Genomic DNA, 17,098 nt, shown 5'->3' on the forward strand with positions numbered 1-17,098 from the left:
CCGGTTGTAGCTCCGACCCCGGCAACTCTACCCCTGGCTGCGCGGCGCTCCAAATCCAGTGCGGCCCGCGGCCGGACGCCCGCAGCCCCAGCTCCGCGATGTTGTGTGTCGGCGGCCACAGCGCTCCGGAGCTTACCGCACGGCGACCCGGTAAGGCATTGCCCGCTCCCTGCTGGTATCCCAGCACTGTGACGCCGCCGACTCCCAACATCGCGGAGCTGGGGCTGCGGGCGTCCGGCCGCGGGCGGCGCTGGATTTGGAGCGCCGCGCAGCCAGGGGTAGAGTTGCCGGGGTCGGAGCTCCAACCGGCGCCGCCCGCGGCCGGACGCCCGCAGCCCCCAGCTCCGCGATGTTGGGAGTCGGCGGCCACAGCGCTCCGGAGCTTACTGCACGGCGACCCGGTAAGGCTTTGCCCGCTCCCCGCCTCTCCGACCAGGTAGGGGACTAAGAATTAAAGTTTCCCCCTTCACCCCCCACCACATAAAATCCCTCCAAACTAACTGACTAACATTTAAGCAATGATTTACAATGATTCCCCGGTCTCGGGGAGGAGGCAGCCGCTCCAGACTTTTCAAGCCGCCCGCGCTACCTACCTAATCTACGCTAAAAATCTTCCATTCGGAAATCCGAAAAATTCCGAAATCCGAGAAGTGTCTGGTCCCAAGGCTTTCGGATAAAAGGTTGTGCACCTGTACTTGGATTTTAGGTGATCAAGGGGGTGATCTTGCAGGTGTATAAAATCATGAGAAGCATAAATAAGATGAATGCACGCAGTTGTTTTCCCATGGCAGGAAAGGGAAAATGGTCCTTGATTATGTTATCTGAGGAAACGTGGTGTAGATGGAATCAATGGGGGGGGGGAAGGGTTGGATTATGTGATGGACTGGCCTGCATTCATAACTCTGCAATTTCCAGAGAGGAGAAAGATTCAATAGGGAATTGGTGGACAGTTTATTCACACAAAAGGTGGTACATAAATGGAACAAGCTGCCAGAGAAATTGGTTGAGGCAGGTGCAGTAGTAATATTTAAAAGACATTTAGACAGGTGCATGGATAGGAAAGATTTAGAGGGATGTGGGCCTAACACTGGAATAGCTTAGATTAGCTCAATCTAAAGAAGGGTCTCAACACATAACATCACCCATTCTTTTTTTCCAGAGATGCTGCCTGTCCTGCTGAGTTACTCCAGCATTTAGTGTCTACCTGGAATAGCTTAGATGGGCATTTTGCTTAGGCGAAGGGCCTGTTGCCATGCTACATTATTCTGATTCTAATTCCAGGGATTTGAAGTAGCATATATAGTTTGTCGAAGGTTATTGTATTAATACAACAAATAATTGGCCAAGCTAACAGTATGTTATTGTTTACACAAGGAACTGCAGTTGCTGGTTTACAAAATAAGGCACCAAGTGTGGGAGTAAATCAGCATGTCAGGTAGCATCTCTGGACAACATGAATAGGTGATGTTTGAGTCTGGGCGTTGCAGGTTATGTGCTCAAAATTGGAGAATTCAATGTTCACACAGTTAGGCTGTAACTATGTTATTGCTTAATGCTAAGGACGTTTAATACCAAAACTATAAGGCTATAATTCGGTGGGTACTCTCCAGTTTGTTGGAGAAAATGTGGAAATTTAAAGACAGATCATTATCATGTTCTCTGGGATTGCCCTGTTATTAAAGTTTTTGGAGAGAGTTACATGATGCTTTACATGATATTTTTAGATGTCATGTGCCCCTGGAGATTAAGACCATGTTTTTTGGACTCGTACCTGAAGACCGGCAGGAAAAAAGACACATACTTACTGAATATATTGATGGAAACTGGTAAAAAAGCTCTCACAAAGAAATGGTTATCAAAGGAGAGTCCAACTGAATGCATGGATGGACATCACAATGGACATTTATAAAATGGAGAAAATAACAGCAGAGGTTAACTTTAAATTGGATTTATTTGTGTCACACTGGGAAAATTGGGTTAACTATGTAACGCCTCATAGGCCAGACTTCATTTTTATAAATATTTGATTATATGATAAAGAAAGGATCACTCCCTAAGTCTTTGGAGTTTTTATTGTGTTCTTTTTTCTATATTTGTTTTGTACAAATCTCAAAAAGTGGCAATTCAAGCAAACATAAGTGGATGATGTATACATATAGTATTATACCTGAAACCCGTTTTTTGGAAATGTGTTTGTTGTGGAATGCCAATGAAAGAGTATGTTTAAAAAAAAAAAGGCTATAATTCAGATGGGAAATAACAAGAGGATTTCAGTATAGGAGTAAAGAGGTTCTTCTGCAGTTGTATAGATTCAGATTCAAACTTTATTGTCATTGTGCAGTGTACAGTACAGAGACAACGAAATGCAGTTAGCATCTCCCCAGAAGAGCGAACATAGAATATCAGCAATAAATAAATATATATACGTACATACATAGTGCAATTTGTTCCGGGGGAAGGAGTGTCCGGGGGGGGGGGGTGACTGGCAATCACCGAGATACAGAGTTAAGTAATGTGACAGCCGCAGGGAAGAAGCTGTTCCTGGACTTGCTGGTCCGGCAACGGAGAGGCCTGTAGCACGTCCCGGATGGTACGAGGGTAAACAGACTGTGGCTGGGGTGAGAGCAGTCCTTGACGATGCTGCGCGCCCTTCGCATAGGGCTCTGGTAAGACCTCATCTGGAGTATTGTGTACAGTTTTGGTCTCCTAATTTGAGGAAGGACATCCTTGTGATTGAGGCAGTGCAGCGTAGGTAGGTTCACGAGATTGATCCCTGGGATGGCGGGATTGTCATATGAGGAAAGATTGAAAAGACTAGGCTTGTATTCACTGGAGTTTAGAAGGATGAGGGGGATCTTATAGAAACATATAAAATTATAAAAGGACTGGACAAGCTCGATGCAGGAAAAATGTTCCCAATGTTGGGCGAGTCCAGAACCAGGGGCCACAGTCTTAGAATAGAGAGGAGGCCATTTAAGACTGAGGTGAGAATAAACTTTTTCACCCAGAGAGTTGTGAATTTGTGGAATTCACAGAGGGCAATGGAAGCCAAATCACTGGATGGATTTAAGAGAGAGTTAGATAGAGCTCTAGGGGCTGGTGGAATCAAGGGATATGGGGAGAAGGCAGGCACGGTTATTGATTGGGGACGATCAGCCATGATCACAATGAATGGCGGTGCTGGCTCGAAGGGCTGAATGGCCTCCTGCACCTATTTTCTATGTTTCTAAATATTTATGAAATATTATATGCTGGTTGATATTAATTTTAATCTTCTTAAAATACCAGAACAGATTTTGTGCTTGCTAAGATTCTTGATGATTCAGCAAGGACTTTAGCAACCAGAATATCCTTTCTGGAATTTTAAGCAGATTAGAATTAGTGTAAAGCTACCTTTTTATTAGGAGTACTTTAAATTTCTTTGTATTTTCTGTTCTTAATTCACATGTGAAATTTCATGGTAATATTGCAATAGTTTCCACATGAGCAATTTAACATAAAATTTGCATTAATCATCAACTATTTAATATTCAACAAACTAGACAAAACATATATACTTAAAACTGTAAAATAAATATAAAAATAAATTCATTTTTCTTACTAACCTCCCTTCCAGAATTGCCCAATTGGCTAAGTGGAAATTCCAGTTCAACACCAGGATCGCAGAGGTGGATTCCTAATGTAATGCTGGGAAATCTCAGCACACTTAGCCTCCACTTTTGGCATTGTATGGAGTTAAGTGATATATTGCAATATATGTCACTGAGCTCATTCTGGATTTACTTTGGGGCCATATTCAATTGATATATATTTTATGTGTGAACAGCTGAGTGACAGTGAAGAAGGGTTTCGGCCCGAAACGTTGCCTATTTCCTTCGCTCCATAGATGCTGCTGCACCCGCTGAGTTTCCCCAGCAATTTTGTGTACCTTCGATATTCCAGCATCTGCAGTTCCCTTTTGAACACAGCTGAGTGACAGTGTTCATCGCCAAAACCATCAGTCAACTTACCTGCAGCAACATAACTGGCTTGTAAACATAGTACTCAATATAATCACATAATAGCAATGTTACAAAATTTTGAGATTTTAAAAATCAAGTCTGTAATTTATCCCATCAGATAAAGCATAAAAATAAGTTTAATTTGACACCTAATTCACTTTCATATCTCAAGTATTTAAAAAGTTATGGCCATTTTCATACTCGGAAATGAGCATCTTGTTCCCTATTGATTTTCTATGGACATAACAAAAAAGTTGTGATCGTGAACAGTCAAAAGCCCATAACTTTCTTAAAAATTAAGAGAACTGAATGAAATTTTCAGTTATCATAGATTGAAGCATTCTGAAACAAATATAAAATAATCTTACTTGGATGACCTGAAATTAAAGCATATAATTAGTTAGTTACCTAATTGTAGCTAATTTCAGACTTCAATTACTAGATCTAAACATCTATCCATTTCTTAATAAATGATTAACATTTTTAAATAGCCTAAATGTCCAAATAATATTCACAAATAATTCACAATAAAACATGATTTTTAAATCTCATTTACATTAATTTATAGGCCAAATGGAAGGAATTTAGTGTTTAATTGCTGTAAATAAATGCCCATTTAAATCAGCTTTCCAGTGGGTCCCTGTGGAACGCGCTGGTTTAGAACGTTCACATTGCGGTAGATTTGTGCCTCAAATGCCGAGAAAAATACTGCGCGATATAATGGGGCCAAATTGAGCTACTCGCAATAGTAAACTTTGTATAACGGGATCTTTAGAAGCCCTTTTTAATGTAAAAATATACAACCTAACTTCTGCTATTTGCTTTATGAGACCCAGCGGTTGGTGACGGTCGCGGGTTTAAAGATTGATTTTTAAACTACTATAACTATTATTCAAGGCCTTTAAACCTAATAATAGCTTTTGCGACGGGGTCTTCCAGCGATTTTTCGTTAATAATTAACTAGGCTGAACATTTTCGATTGGAACAGCTTAGAGAAAATCGCGTTTTAAACCCGCCCCCTCTAAACGGCGCCAAAATCGCGCACACCCACAACGGAAGATTTTCAAGGACGCTTCAGGTAGGCTTTGCAACATACCTACACATAATAAACAAATAATTTAATTAATAAATAAATAACCAAATATAGTGCAAAACAACAAAGTTTGAAGTCTCAAATGGCAATAAGTCAGTTTGTAGTTCGAAGTTTAGTTGGAGATCATAGTGTTCAATAGCCTGATAGTTGTTTGGAAGAAACTGTTCTGTAATGTGTGATTGGTAAAAGATCTTTCTGCAAGCATGCTATGCTTCATCTTCCATTCATTAGATTTTTGTAAAACACTATAATGTGTACCTTATTTAACATCAGACTTTCCTTTCCTATTACTTCTTCATTGAATTGTACTGACTCCAATTCTCTCCGTTTTTAAATCTTTGTCCTTGTACCTAAACCCTTCTATTGCCTTCTCTTGGTCATGATAACCCTTGGAGATAACCGACTGTATCTCCTCCTGAATTCTGTTCCTTTGATTTGAGATTTCTTGTAGCCACTCATTTAAGTTCCAAATTGGATTATATGGCAGCACTTTTCCTATACCTTGCCATTTATCTTTCCATTTTATGTCTTCTTTTACGCCCACATTTATTTTTTTTGCTGAACCTCTGATCACCATCAACTTTGATTTGTCTTTGGGAAGATTCATTATGTGACACATAAAATTTACAATTTGTATTTTTAAATTTGTCTCTTTCATTTTCACTTCTGCAAATGTCACCTCATTTTTTGACTCCTGGAATCGGTAATCCAAGATGAAACCTGGAGATGACAATCACATTATGGCTGTGTCAGTTTGAGTAATGGATTTATTGAAAATTCTTCAAGGGAGATAAAATATCCAAGAAATTGACTTTATGTGAAAAATTATTTGTGAATGGTAGATCTTTCTTTTGAGGAGAGTAAACACTTTGCACATTAATGGCATGAATTAATCAAATACAGTATTTGACCTCTGCCCCCCCATCTGCCTTCTTACTACTCTGGGGCTCTTCCCCACAGAGTAGCGCAAGCAAATCTCCCTTTTTATTCAGGTGCAACCCGTGCCTCTTGTACAGGATACTGCCCCAGAAAAATATCTTGATCCAAAAAACCACATGCACCAGTTGCTGAACCATGTATTCACTGGTCTATCCTCCCATTCCATCCTCATTAGCACATGGCACTGGGAGTAATCCAGACATTACCACCCTTGTCGTCCTGCTTTTAAATCTCTTAACTCCCTATATTCACTTCACAGGATTTCATCCCTTTTCCTACGCAAAAGATGTTGTAAGTACTAATGATCTCTGAATGCTCACCCTCCCATTTGAGTATGTTCTGCAGCTACTTTGAGATATCGTAGACACTGGCACCAGGAAGACAACTCGCCATCCTGCAGTCTCATTTGTGACCACATAATCTCTTATCCATCCTCTTAACTATTGAGTCATGTAACGCTATAGCCCTGTCTAATTTCACCTTGCCCCACTGTGCCTTCGAGCCAGACCTAATGCCAGAGACGCAGTTGCTGCTACTTCCTGCACAGTCATCCCAACTTCCTCTTAGATATAACCACAATATTTTTTCTAGGGTAGGGGAGTTAAAGCTAGAGGAGATAGGTTAAAGGTGAGAGGGAAAAGATTTAAATGGAACATGAGGGGCAATTTCTCCACAAAGAGGGTGGTGTGCTTATGGAATGAGCTGCCAGAGGAAGTGTTAGAGGTAGGTACAATTACAACACTTAAAAGGCTCTTGGATGGTGTGAGCATGGGAAGGTTTGTAGGGATATTGACCTGCAGCAGACAAGTAGGACTAGCTCGCTTAACCAACTTAGTCAGCATGGACAACTTGGTCTGAAGCTCTGTGGCTTTGTGCTGTATTGCTCTATGACTCGGTTCAGAGAGAGGGATGGTGATATTCTGAAGCATATTTGCATTAAGATAAAGGAGGTGTTAGCTGTTTTGGAGTGCAAAAGGTGGATAAATCCCCAAGAAACTATGGAATATATTTCAGTGCTGTGGGAGTCAAGGCAGGAGTCAATGGAGCCTCAGTGGAAATGTTGACACCTTCGTTAGAAACAGATAACTGTAGGATAAGAAAGGTAGACAAAAATGCTGGAGAAACTCAGCGGATGAGGCAGCATCTATGGAGCGAAGGAAAAAGGCAAAGTTTCGGGTCGAGACCCTTCTTCAGACTGATGTGAGAGTGGGGGGGGCGGGACGAAGAAAGGAAGAGGTGGAGACAGTGGGCTGAGGGAGAGCTGAGAAGGGGAGGAGAAAGTAGAGACTACCTGAAATTAGAGAAGTCAATGTTCATACCGCTGGGGTGCAAACTGCCCAAGCGAAATATGAGGTGCTGCTCCTCCAACATACGGTGGTCCGCACTCTGGCCATGGAGGAGGCCCATGACAGAAAGGTCAGATTCAGAATGGGAGGGGGAGTTGAAGTGCTGAGCCGCCGGGAGATCAGGTTGGTTATTGCGAACCGAGCGGAGGTGTTGGGCGAAGCGATCGCCAAGCCTACGATGTAGAGCAGCTGACATCTGGAGCAGCGGATGCAATAGATGTGGTTGGAGGAGGTGCAGGTGAACCTCTGCTACACCTGGAAAGATTGCTTGGGTCCTTGAATGGAGTCAAGGGGGGAGGTAAAGCGACAAGTGTAGCATTTCCTGTTGGGAGTAGGGGGATGGAGTGCTTACAGGAAGCAGTGTGGGAAGAAGTGTAGTCCAGATAGCCATGGGAATCAGTGGGTTTATAGTGGATGTCGGTCAGTCGTCTATCACCTGCGATGGAGATAGTAAGGTCAAGAAATGGGAGGGAAATTTTGGAAATGGTCCAGGTGTATTTGAGTGCCGGATGGAAGTTAGTGGTGAAATGGATGAAGTCAGTGATTTGTGTATGGCTGCAGGAGTTAGCACCAATGCAGTCGTCTATGTAGCGGAGGTAGAGTTCGGGAATAAGGCCACGGTACGCCTCGAACAAGGATTGTTCGACATACCCTACAAAGAGGCAGGCTTAGCTAGGGCCCATGTGCGTGCCCATAGCTACACCTTGTATTTGGAGGAAATGGGAGGACACAAACGAAAAGTTATTTAGGGTAAGGACCAGCTCCGCTAGGCGGAGGAGAGTATCAGTAGACGGGGATTGGTTGGTTCTGCGGTCGAGTAAGAAACGGAGGGCTTTGAGACCTTCCTTGTGGGGGATGGTGGTGTAGAGTGACTGGACATCCATGGTGAAGATGAGGGAATGGGGGGCCTAGAAAACAGAAGTCCTGGAGTAGACGAAGAGTATAAGAAATATCCTTTTTATTCAAGAAAGGCAATAGGAATAAGGCGGATAACTACAAGCCGGTGAATCTTCGATCAGTAGCAGTGTAGCTGTTGGAATGGAATCTAAGGGTCAGTATGTGGAAAGTATCCCTGCTTGGATTAGCATGTGCTTGAACAGCATTTATTTAGAAAGTATCCCTACTTGGATTAGGGATAGTCAGCATGACTTTATTTGTAAGAAAACTCCCCTCACAAATTTGATTGAATTTTTCGAGGAATTAACTGAGCATATTGCTGAGAGCAGTGTGTTGGATGTTGTCTATGTGGAATTTAATAGGATCTTTGACAATTCCGCACATCATAGCCTGGTTCAAAGCCTTGATTTAGGGCATGCTGGCAAAATGGATCCAAAATTAGCTTGGTATTAGGAGGCAGAGAGTTTGTGGAAGCATGTTTATCTGATTGTAACTGTGACTAGTGGGGTACCACAAAAGTTTGTGTTGGCACCTTTGATGTTTGTGATATATTTTGCAGGTGACTCCTGCATTACAGGGGGGCATTCCCAGAAAACTGCTCATGTCGTGACTTTCAGCAATGTGAACCACTATTTCCCATTGAATCCAATAAGTGAACATGAGTTCCAATGGAATGTTTTTTTTCCACATTAATAACCTTGCAATTGTACGGTCTATAATATAGCAAGGGAATTGTGAAAGTGGAAACTTGTAGTAATTTTTATTTCTCTAGGTTAGAGGCAAGTTCAGGCAAGAGAATGGGAAGTCTCTACTTCAATATGCAGTTTGTTTTATCTCATTATATTACAAAGCAGCTGTTCCTCTCGTTGAAGAACGGCATACCCAGCAACCCACCTTGTGCATAACCTCCAGCCAGTGAACCAACTAGATTATTTCAGTGTAGTATATTTGGAATTCATCTTATTCTGCAAAATATGCAGACAGGAGTTATGGGGGGAAAACATGTAAGGTGGAAATTAAAACCAAGCATATGAGAAAAATATATATTCTTGATTAGTTGTTTGTAAATATGGCTTGAAAACTTGGCCACATATTACAGTATTTTAATAATGGAGCCTTCAGACCTTCGTATTGTTCCATTTGTGCAGGTAGTTGTATTTCTGTCATTGTTTACAACTGTATCCAGCGCACTGATTTTTTCCTTATTCCAATTAGTGCAATTGATGATTAAATGTGGTCTCCTTCGAGCACTCATGATTCCAACCTGATGCGTGCATATTAGAAACCTGCAAAGAAACAAAAACAAATCCAGCCAATTGCCGGTAGTGTTAATTAAGTTTCTCCTTTATGGTTTATACTGCTTTAATGAGTCCAATGTTTCCATCTAGCAGCCCTGCAAAGCTTTGGCTAATTCAAAATAATTTTCCACAAAATTCCCACAGTAATTAAATAATGCCAGTACCTGCCTTGTGTTTTCACTGTTATTGGTTAAGGCAAGTTTAAAATAGCCTGTTTTTCCCCCCGTCCCCCTCCCCCAAATGTGCTTCTTTCCTTGTGATATCTCTACCCCAGATATTGAACTTGGGGCTGTCCTAATTGTGCTTTACTAGGGTTTACCTTTAGTCTTGCATCTAGTATTCTTCTGAGGCTACAAGTATATCATCTACTTCTGTCGTATGATATTCCTTGCCTTTGCTTTTGTTTGCCTGCTTTATTCCACTGTCCTTCTCGGCCTCCACACCCTTCACTCAGCAATCCCTTTCACATGGTCCCCCCCTTCTGTCAATTGCTGCACTGTTCAAGGATCACCCCCCTTGTCTTTACAATCTCTGGCAAAATAACATTTATTTCACATAACATTTCAGTTTGCCGACATCTCCTGTCGGGCCGATTCTGGTCTTTTAGCCAATTAGCCTCAGATCTGAGACTAGGACAGTGCCTGAATAAAATTGTTCCCACTGGGAGCTGTATATCCAATATAGTCTTTAAATGAGGCCCCATTCCATCCTGATATAATTTCAAGAACAATGTTATCTATACATAACTAAAACTGATCTTGTGCTCTTCCGGTTTGTGTGGTTTTTCTATTTGCGCAAAAACAGTATGCGATTGCGCTATGATTTTTCGCCAGCTTACCGTTCACCTGTGCTGCGAGTGCAACAAGTTTCATTCCGATCGATGGTATATTATAAAAGTTATTAAGGTTTAAAAATCATAAAACCACGCATGCGCAGCTTTCTGCCGGTCGTCGCCATGCAGATTGATCTCCTTGACGCCCCTTCCTGGCATAGCCGCACTGATTGGATCCGTCCGCTGTCAATCGGCTGGAGGTGGCCATGGTGAAGGAGTGGCGCCACCGCCTGATGAGCTTCGGTCACACAGTACCTGGTGGGGTGGGCGGTGCCGTGGGCTGGGCCCAGACTGGGCTGGAACCAAGGACGAGGCCGGGGTCAAGGTTCCAGGGTCAGGGACGAGCCCGGAAATGGTCAGGGCTTGGACTGGAGCCCAGGCAGTGGCCGAGCTGAGGGCTGGAGTCGTGCCCAAGCCCGGGGCCTGGGTCAAGGTGTACCAGCGCCTCGGGGGCCACCTGGACGCCACCATCCTGCAGCACAGCCTCTGCTTCCTGCTCTGCGGGCAGCTCTGACTCGGCCCCCCCGCCACCCTCACCTCGCCCCGGCACAGCGAGCCCGGCTCCATTGAAGCCCAGGTCCGCGAGTGCTTCGGCCACCTAAAGCTAGGGCCGGGCCGAGTACGAGAACCAGGCCAAGTTCCAGGCCCTAGCGCTGCTCAACAACATGGATAGGTGCTGAGGCAGGGAATGGGAGTGAGGGGAGGTGGCTGAGGGAAATGGGGAGGAGAGAGATGGGCGGTAGAGGGAGATATGGGGGGGGGGGGGGTGGCGTCCCGCTGTCTACCAGCTGGCGAGGAACACTGCGGGTCCCGGGACGGGAGCGCTCCAGCAGCTCCTGCCCGCGGGAACAGCCTTAACGCACCGTTACATGGAGAGAGGGAGCGCCGCAGCACGGGGGAGTGGAGGGGGGGAGAGATGACTGAGAGAGTGAAGGGGAGGGAGGGAATGGGGTAGAGGGAGGGGGGGGGGGGGCGGAGTGCAGGGGATTAGGGAAGGGGGGGTAGAAGGGAACATGCTTCCTTGAATATTCACTATCCTGGGTGATGGGCAAGGTGGAATAGAAGGGTTTGCCTACCCTGAATGTTCAGTATAAGCCACAAATTTAATTTCTGCATAGTCTTTTACTTTCTCCCTTGGTTCCTGTTTTACATGGTTAGCTTGACTCAGCTTGGTGTGACTCTTCTATCTTTTTTTTACAACTTGCATAATAACTTCAAACTTCCATTCATTAGTAAATCCCTGTTAAAATTTAATTGGAGTAGGTTGTGGGTGGGCAAAGGCATGTCAAGAAAGTGGGATGCTTTTAAAAGCGTGATAGTGAATATTCAAGGAAGCATGTTCCAGTTAGAGTGAAGGCAATGCTGGTAGGAGTAAAGAACTCTGGAAGAAGAGAGAAATTGAGGCACTGGCCAGGAAATAAAAAGAGGTATACATTGGGTATAAGCAGCTGGGATCAAGTGTATCCTCAGAGGAGTCGAGAGGATTGAGGGATACTTAAGAAGAAAATCAGGTGGGCAAAAAGGGGGCACGAGATCTCTGGCAGATAAGATTAAGCAGAATGCAATTTTATAAGTATATTGAATGGAAAAACTGGAAAGAGAATTACCCCTCAAGAAACTAAAGTGGTCATCTATGTGTGGAGCTGCAGGAGATTTGCAAGGTTCTCAATGAATATTTCTGGTCTGTTCTTGCAGAGTAAGACATGAAGACTAGGGATCTTGTGAAAGTTAATGGCGATATCTTGAGGACAGTCCGTCTTACAGTCGAGAAGGTGCTGAATATCCTAAGACTTATGAAGGTAGATAAATCTCTCATGCCTGATCAGATATATCCAAGGACACTGCGGGGAGCGATTGCAGGAGACCTGGTTGAGATATATGAATCTTCGTTAGGCAAGGGTAAGGTGCTAAAAATTGAGTTAGGCACTGGTGAGTAATCCTAACATCTGGGCAAGGAAAGTTACTGGAGAGGATTCTGAGGGGTTAGATAATCCCCTTGAAACACGCCCTTTGGGTTTTGTCTTGGGAGATCATGTATAATGAATTTTTGCTTTTTTGAGGAAGTAACCAAGAAGATTGATGAGGACAGGGTTGTAGATATGGACTTCAGCAAGGCTTTTAACGTGGGCTGCTCTGGAAGTTTAGATCATGTGGGATCCAGGCAGGGTTAGCTAAATGGATACATAATTGGCTTTATGGTAGGAAGCAGAGGTTGGTGATGGAAGGCTGTTTTTCGTACTGGAAGCCTGTGACTAGTGGTGTGCCTCGGGGATTAGACTGGACACATTGCTGCTTGTCATCTGTATAAACGTCTTTGATGAGAATCTACAAGCGTGATTAGTAAATTTGCAGTTGACACTAAAATCGATGGAAACAATTAATATAGTTATCAAGAATTACAGCTGGATATTGATAAGCTGGGTAGGTCTGCCAATAAATGGCTAATGGAGTTTAATTCTGATAAGTGTGAGGTGTTTCATTTTGGGAAGTCAAACCAAATCAGGACCTTGACAGTGAACGTTATGGCCCCGGGATTGCCGTAGAGCATAGAGATCTAGGAATACAAATACACAGCACCCAGAAAGTGGCATCACAGTTAGATAGGATGGTGAAGAAAGCGTTGGGCGTGCTGGGTTCCTTCAGTTGGGTAATTGAGTATAGATGTTTGGGTATATGTTACACATTTAATAGGAACCATAGGGACTACAATTTGACACAGTGGATGGTAGATATATGGAACAAGCTGCTAGAGGAAGTAGTTAAGGCAGGTACAATAACAATATTTAAAATACATTTGGACAATTATATGTAGATAGGAAAAGGTTTAGAGGAAATTGGGCAAGGCACCAGCAAATGCAATAAACTTTGATGGGGCATGAGATTGGTCGAATAGATTAAATTGTAGGGAAATCAATTTAAGTCTGTGGGGATAATGCTGTTGAGGCCATGATTGCATCAGCATGATTCTATTGGATGACGTAGAAGACTCTTAGCAGATTGGTCCTGGTTCTTATGAAACATTTGCAAGATTTTTTCTTGCTTTAGTTTGTTTCTTTCTTGTATCAAATGTTGTTGCTTCTGTTAGTTTGCCATACTTTAACTTGTGGATTGTCTTGCTTTATATTTATATATCCAATCCTGATCGCATACAGGTAATTCTGCAATAACAAAATAGTTGTATTCCTAAAAAAATATATATTATAACACTAAACAATGGAGTAGGAGTTTCAGTTTCACAATAAGAAAGTTATTTCCTGTAGGATTTAATAAATATATATTTTTAATAGCTGTTTATTTTGTTACTGCAAGCTAGAAATATTAATGATTGTTTGTTGCATTGTTAAATATAGTATCGTTGTGTAAGTGTCAATAGAAGTGATTTTCTTATCAATTTCCATTGGCTACCCGTGGTGATATATACCAGCTCTGTGCTTAAGAGACTGGTCTCTGAATATTGTAGGGGGATTACAGGGAATCACTTTACTAAGCCATTTTTTAACGTCTATTTTCATAATAAGTTTTAAATGATTCTCTGGATCCCGATTTGATATTGTGTAATAACTAATTCGCTCCACGTAATAAGAAAAGTGTTCCATATTCATTCAATTGATCATTGATCACGCTGTATCCAATTTGCGTTATGGAAACGCGCGTTGTAGCAGAACTACTTGTACTCTGTTGCACTCATTAATTAACAGATGTATGTTTGTGCGGCTTCATTTACTCTGTTATCTTGATTCCTTCCTTGTACATTGTTTTAATCAACTGTATTTTTATTATGTGTAGAGAAATTTGTCATTTTAGGCGACACATGTAAATGAAATGGACAGACAACATTTTGGTTTGACAGTAGAGGGGAGATAGCTGATAGAACGGTATGGCGAAGGGGTGGGGCAAGAGTTGCAAGAGATAGGTGGATCCAGGTAAGAAGGGGTTGATTGCTAGATGAATCAGGTGGGGGAGAGAAGGGTGGAAATAGTAAGCAAGGTTGGACATGATAAGTGAAAAAGACAAAAGGGTGCAAATGGTGGCATATGAAAAGGAAAGAAATGAAATGTAGAACCAAAAGGAGAGATGGTGGACAGAAGGGAACAGGTTCATTTCAAGTTTATTAGCCTTCAAGTTGCCTCATTGTTAACCTGTCTGAATTACCTTGTGCAGAAAGAATTGCAGCCGTTTGTACTTTTCTGTGCGCTTAAAATGCAGGTCTGATGCTTATTTGGAAGAGGTTGAGCAGGCTAGAACTATTCCTTGGAGCACAGGAGGATGAGGGGTGATCTAGTAGAGGTGTACAGAATCATGAGAGGAATAGATTGAGTAGAAGCACAGAGCCTCTTGCTCAGAGTAGGGGAATCGAGAACCAGATGACATGGGTTTAAGATGAGGGGGGAAAGATTTAATCAGACCCTGAGGGGTAACTTTTTCACACAATGGGTGGTTTCTGTATGGAACGAGTTGCCAGAGAAGGTAGTTTAGGCAGGTACTATCGCAACGTTTAAGAAACATTTAGACAGGTACATGGATAGGACAGGTTTAGAGGAAAATGGGTCAAACATGGGCAGGTGGAGACTAGTGTCGCTAGGACATGTTGAAGGACCTGTTTCACTGCTGTATGACTATTCAATTGAACTGATATATTGGACACCAAAATTTTCAGAGCTGAGCACAATGACAGGTGATGGTACAGTTGGTCTTAAAACAAGCAAGTGGAACAAAAAATTACATTTAATAATTTATTTAAGTCCTTATATTCATTATATACATAGAATTTATGGACAAGCTATTGTTTCTGGTTTCATGAATGCATTAATTGAAAAGCATGATATAAATTTAGCCATTGTCATGTTTATCTTGTTCCAGCTGTTTGAAATGTGCTTATAACAGCAACCATGAAGCATCAGAAAGAGAAAAATTGTTGGTAATATCCATGATGTCGTCAAAAATAACTAAACCAAGGTAAGAAGTATATTAGAAGTATTTTCCTAATTCTAAAATTGTTGGATGTTTTCTTTTCTTTCTTTGTTAACCAAATATGTTGCTCTCTTAAAGATAATCATGGTGCTGTCCTAATGTTTTGGAACTTTCTAAAATAAAAAGATGACCGAAGTGCAAGCCACAGTGGAATTCTCGGTGGAATTACACAAGTTTTATAACGTGGACCTTTTCCAGAGGGGGTAAATACTCATTGGACAACTTTTTACTTTGGTTCTGGATATGATGTTTGATCGTTAAAATTTTACTAAATTAATTAATTGCTATAGTGAGAAAATAAGAGGAATCTTGATATAAATATAGTCAATGGCCTGTTGCAGTGGTGCTCAAATCATTTGGATTAACAGTTCTTTACCTAATAATCTGTCAAAATTGAAGCTGTTACTAAACAGGTCAGCAAATACTAGGATTGTGCTTTATTATGTTTCATCAGATACTTTCAATGCATATTCTAATTAATCGTAGAAATAACTTACTAAACCTTTTTCATCTTTTGGCACTATCACCATGCTTTTAAAGCTCCCAATTCAACGCATCGTCCAATTGAAGAAATTGAAACTGGCCTTTAAATATATAATCCTATAACCAGCTTTTAATGAATGCATGAAATATGATGCTGGTTACTGTTTTTTTATTCCATCCCATAGAAAATCAATGGCTTTGTATTCTAATCTCCAATAATGACATGAAACAACCATCACTACCTCTAATTTGCTGACCCACATTTCTGCAGCAAAGATTTTGGGTTGTTCAGTCACAATAGTTCTTTGTCAACACGCAGAGCCTGTTTTGACCATCCCAGCTCAAATACCATTGCCGCTTGTTTTATTTTTGATTAAATGTTTTATTTTTAATCTGGAATTATTTTTATTCTGGAACGGTGAATAATGTAACAATATGGTTCAATGGTTTCTTTATTGTCCTATGCACCAGGTACAGTGAAATACATTTTTTGCATACAGCTCAGCAAGACTATCCCAATACATAAACACAATCACCGCGGTCAGTACAGTATGCACAGAACAGCTCACTGAGTCCAAATGCAAGAGACGCCATTTTACAGTCCCAGTTGCAGCTGGCCACAAAACCCGTTGCAGACGCCGCCTCCATTTCGGTCAACCTGTGATTCGATATCCCTCTCCACGCCTGGCACTCTTCAGCCTTTGTTCCCCCGAGGGGTGCCTCCCGGCAGCCAACCTCAAGGAAGCAGAAGGTAAGATTCCCCCTGATTCCTTTCACCAGGCCCTTTGTCCGCCGTCATTGCCATCTCCCTCCACCTCTTCTACAATTCCCGATCCACGGGGTGAGGAGGGGCTGGGCTTGACTGCCTTCTAGTGAGTGGGCCTGTGGTTGGGATGCAAATGTGGCATGTCGGGCCACTGGCCATAGCCCTAGACTACTGCAGGGCATCCAGCAGCCCTCTCCACCATCGTGGTTCTGTACTGCTGCTGCGCCGCTTACCAATCCGACTTCCTCTCCGGTCTATGGGGCGAGCACGCCAGGCTCGGCAGCATCCTCTCTGGACTGGTTCTTGTTGCCAAGGCAGCAAACCAGGCCTGTTGTCGGCATGTGACCTTCTGCCACGCGGCCTGTCGGGATTAGTCTGAGTGATGGTGTCCACAGAACTAGTGAATTGTCAAGAAACCAATCTGATTCAGGGGTGAAGAACAGTCCTAAATGTTTCACTCTTAAAATTCTTC

At 42.4% G+C, this 17,098-nt stretch overlaps 1 protein-coding gene across 8 annotated transcripts in view; it reads left to right on the plus strand.

Moving 5' to 3' along the window:
- The window catches only part of fam135a (family with sequence similarity 135 member A), a 127,051-nt gene that overhangs the window by 10,970 nt on the left and 98,983 nt on the right, over positions 1-17,098 (plus strand). For 3 of the 8 annotated variants that reach the window (XM_033021897.1, XM_033021900.1, XM_033021899.1), the window contains exons 2-4: positions 15,267-15,362; positions 15,456-15,580; positions 16,361-16,611. In XM_033021897.1, coding sequence (XP_032877788.1) covers positions 16,439-16,611 — 173 coding nt within the window. In that variant the 5' untranslated portion in view covers positions 15,267-15,362; positions 15,456-15,580; positions 16,361-16,438. Of the gene's footprint in view, positions 1-12,101; positions 12,206-15,266; positions 15,363-15,455; positions 15,581-16,360; positions 16,612-17,098 lie in introns of all 8 variants that reach the window. The other 5 variants (XM_033021902.1, XM_033021901.1, XM_033021904.1 and 2 more) reach the window with 3 other exon arrangements.

Source organism: Amblyraja radiata, chromosome 5, assembly GCF_010909765.2.
Source record: "Amblyraja radiata isolate CabotCenter1 chromosome 5, sAmbRad1.1.pri, whole genome shotgun sequence".
Lineage (NCBI taxonomy): Eukaryota > Metazoa > Chordata > Chondrichthyes > Rajiformes > Rajidae > Amblyraja > Amblyraja radiata.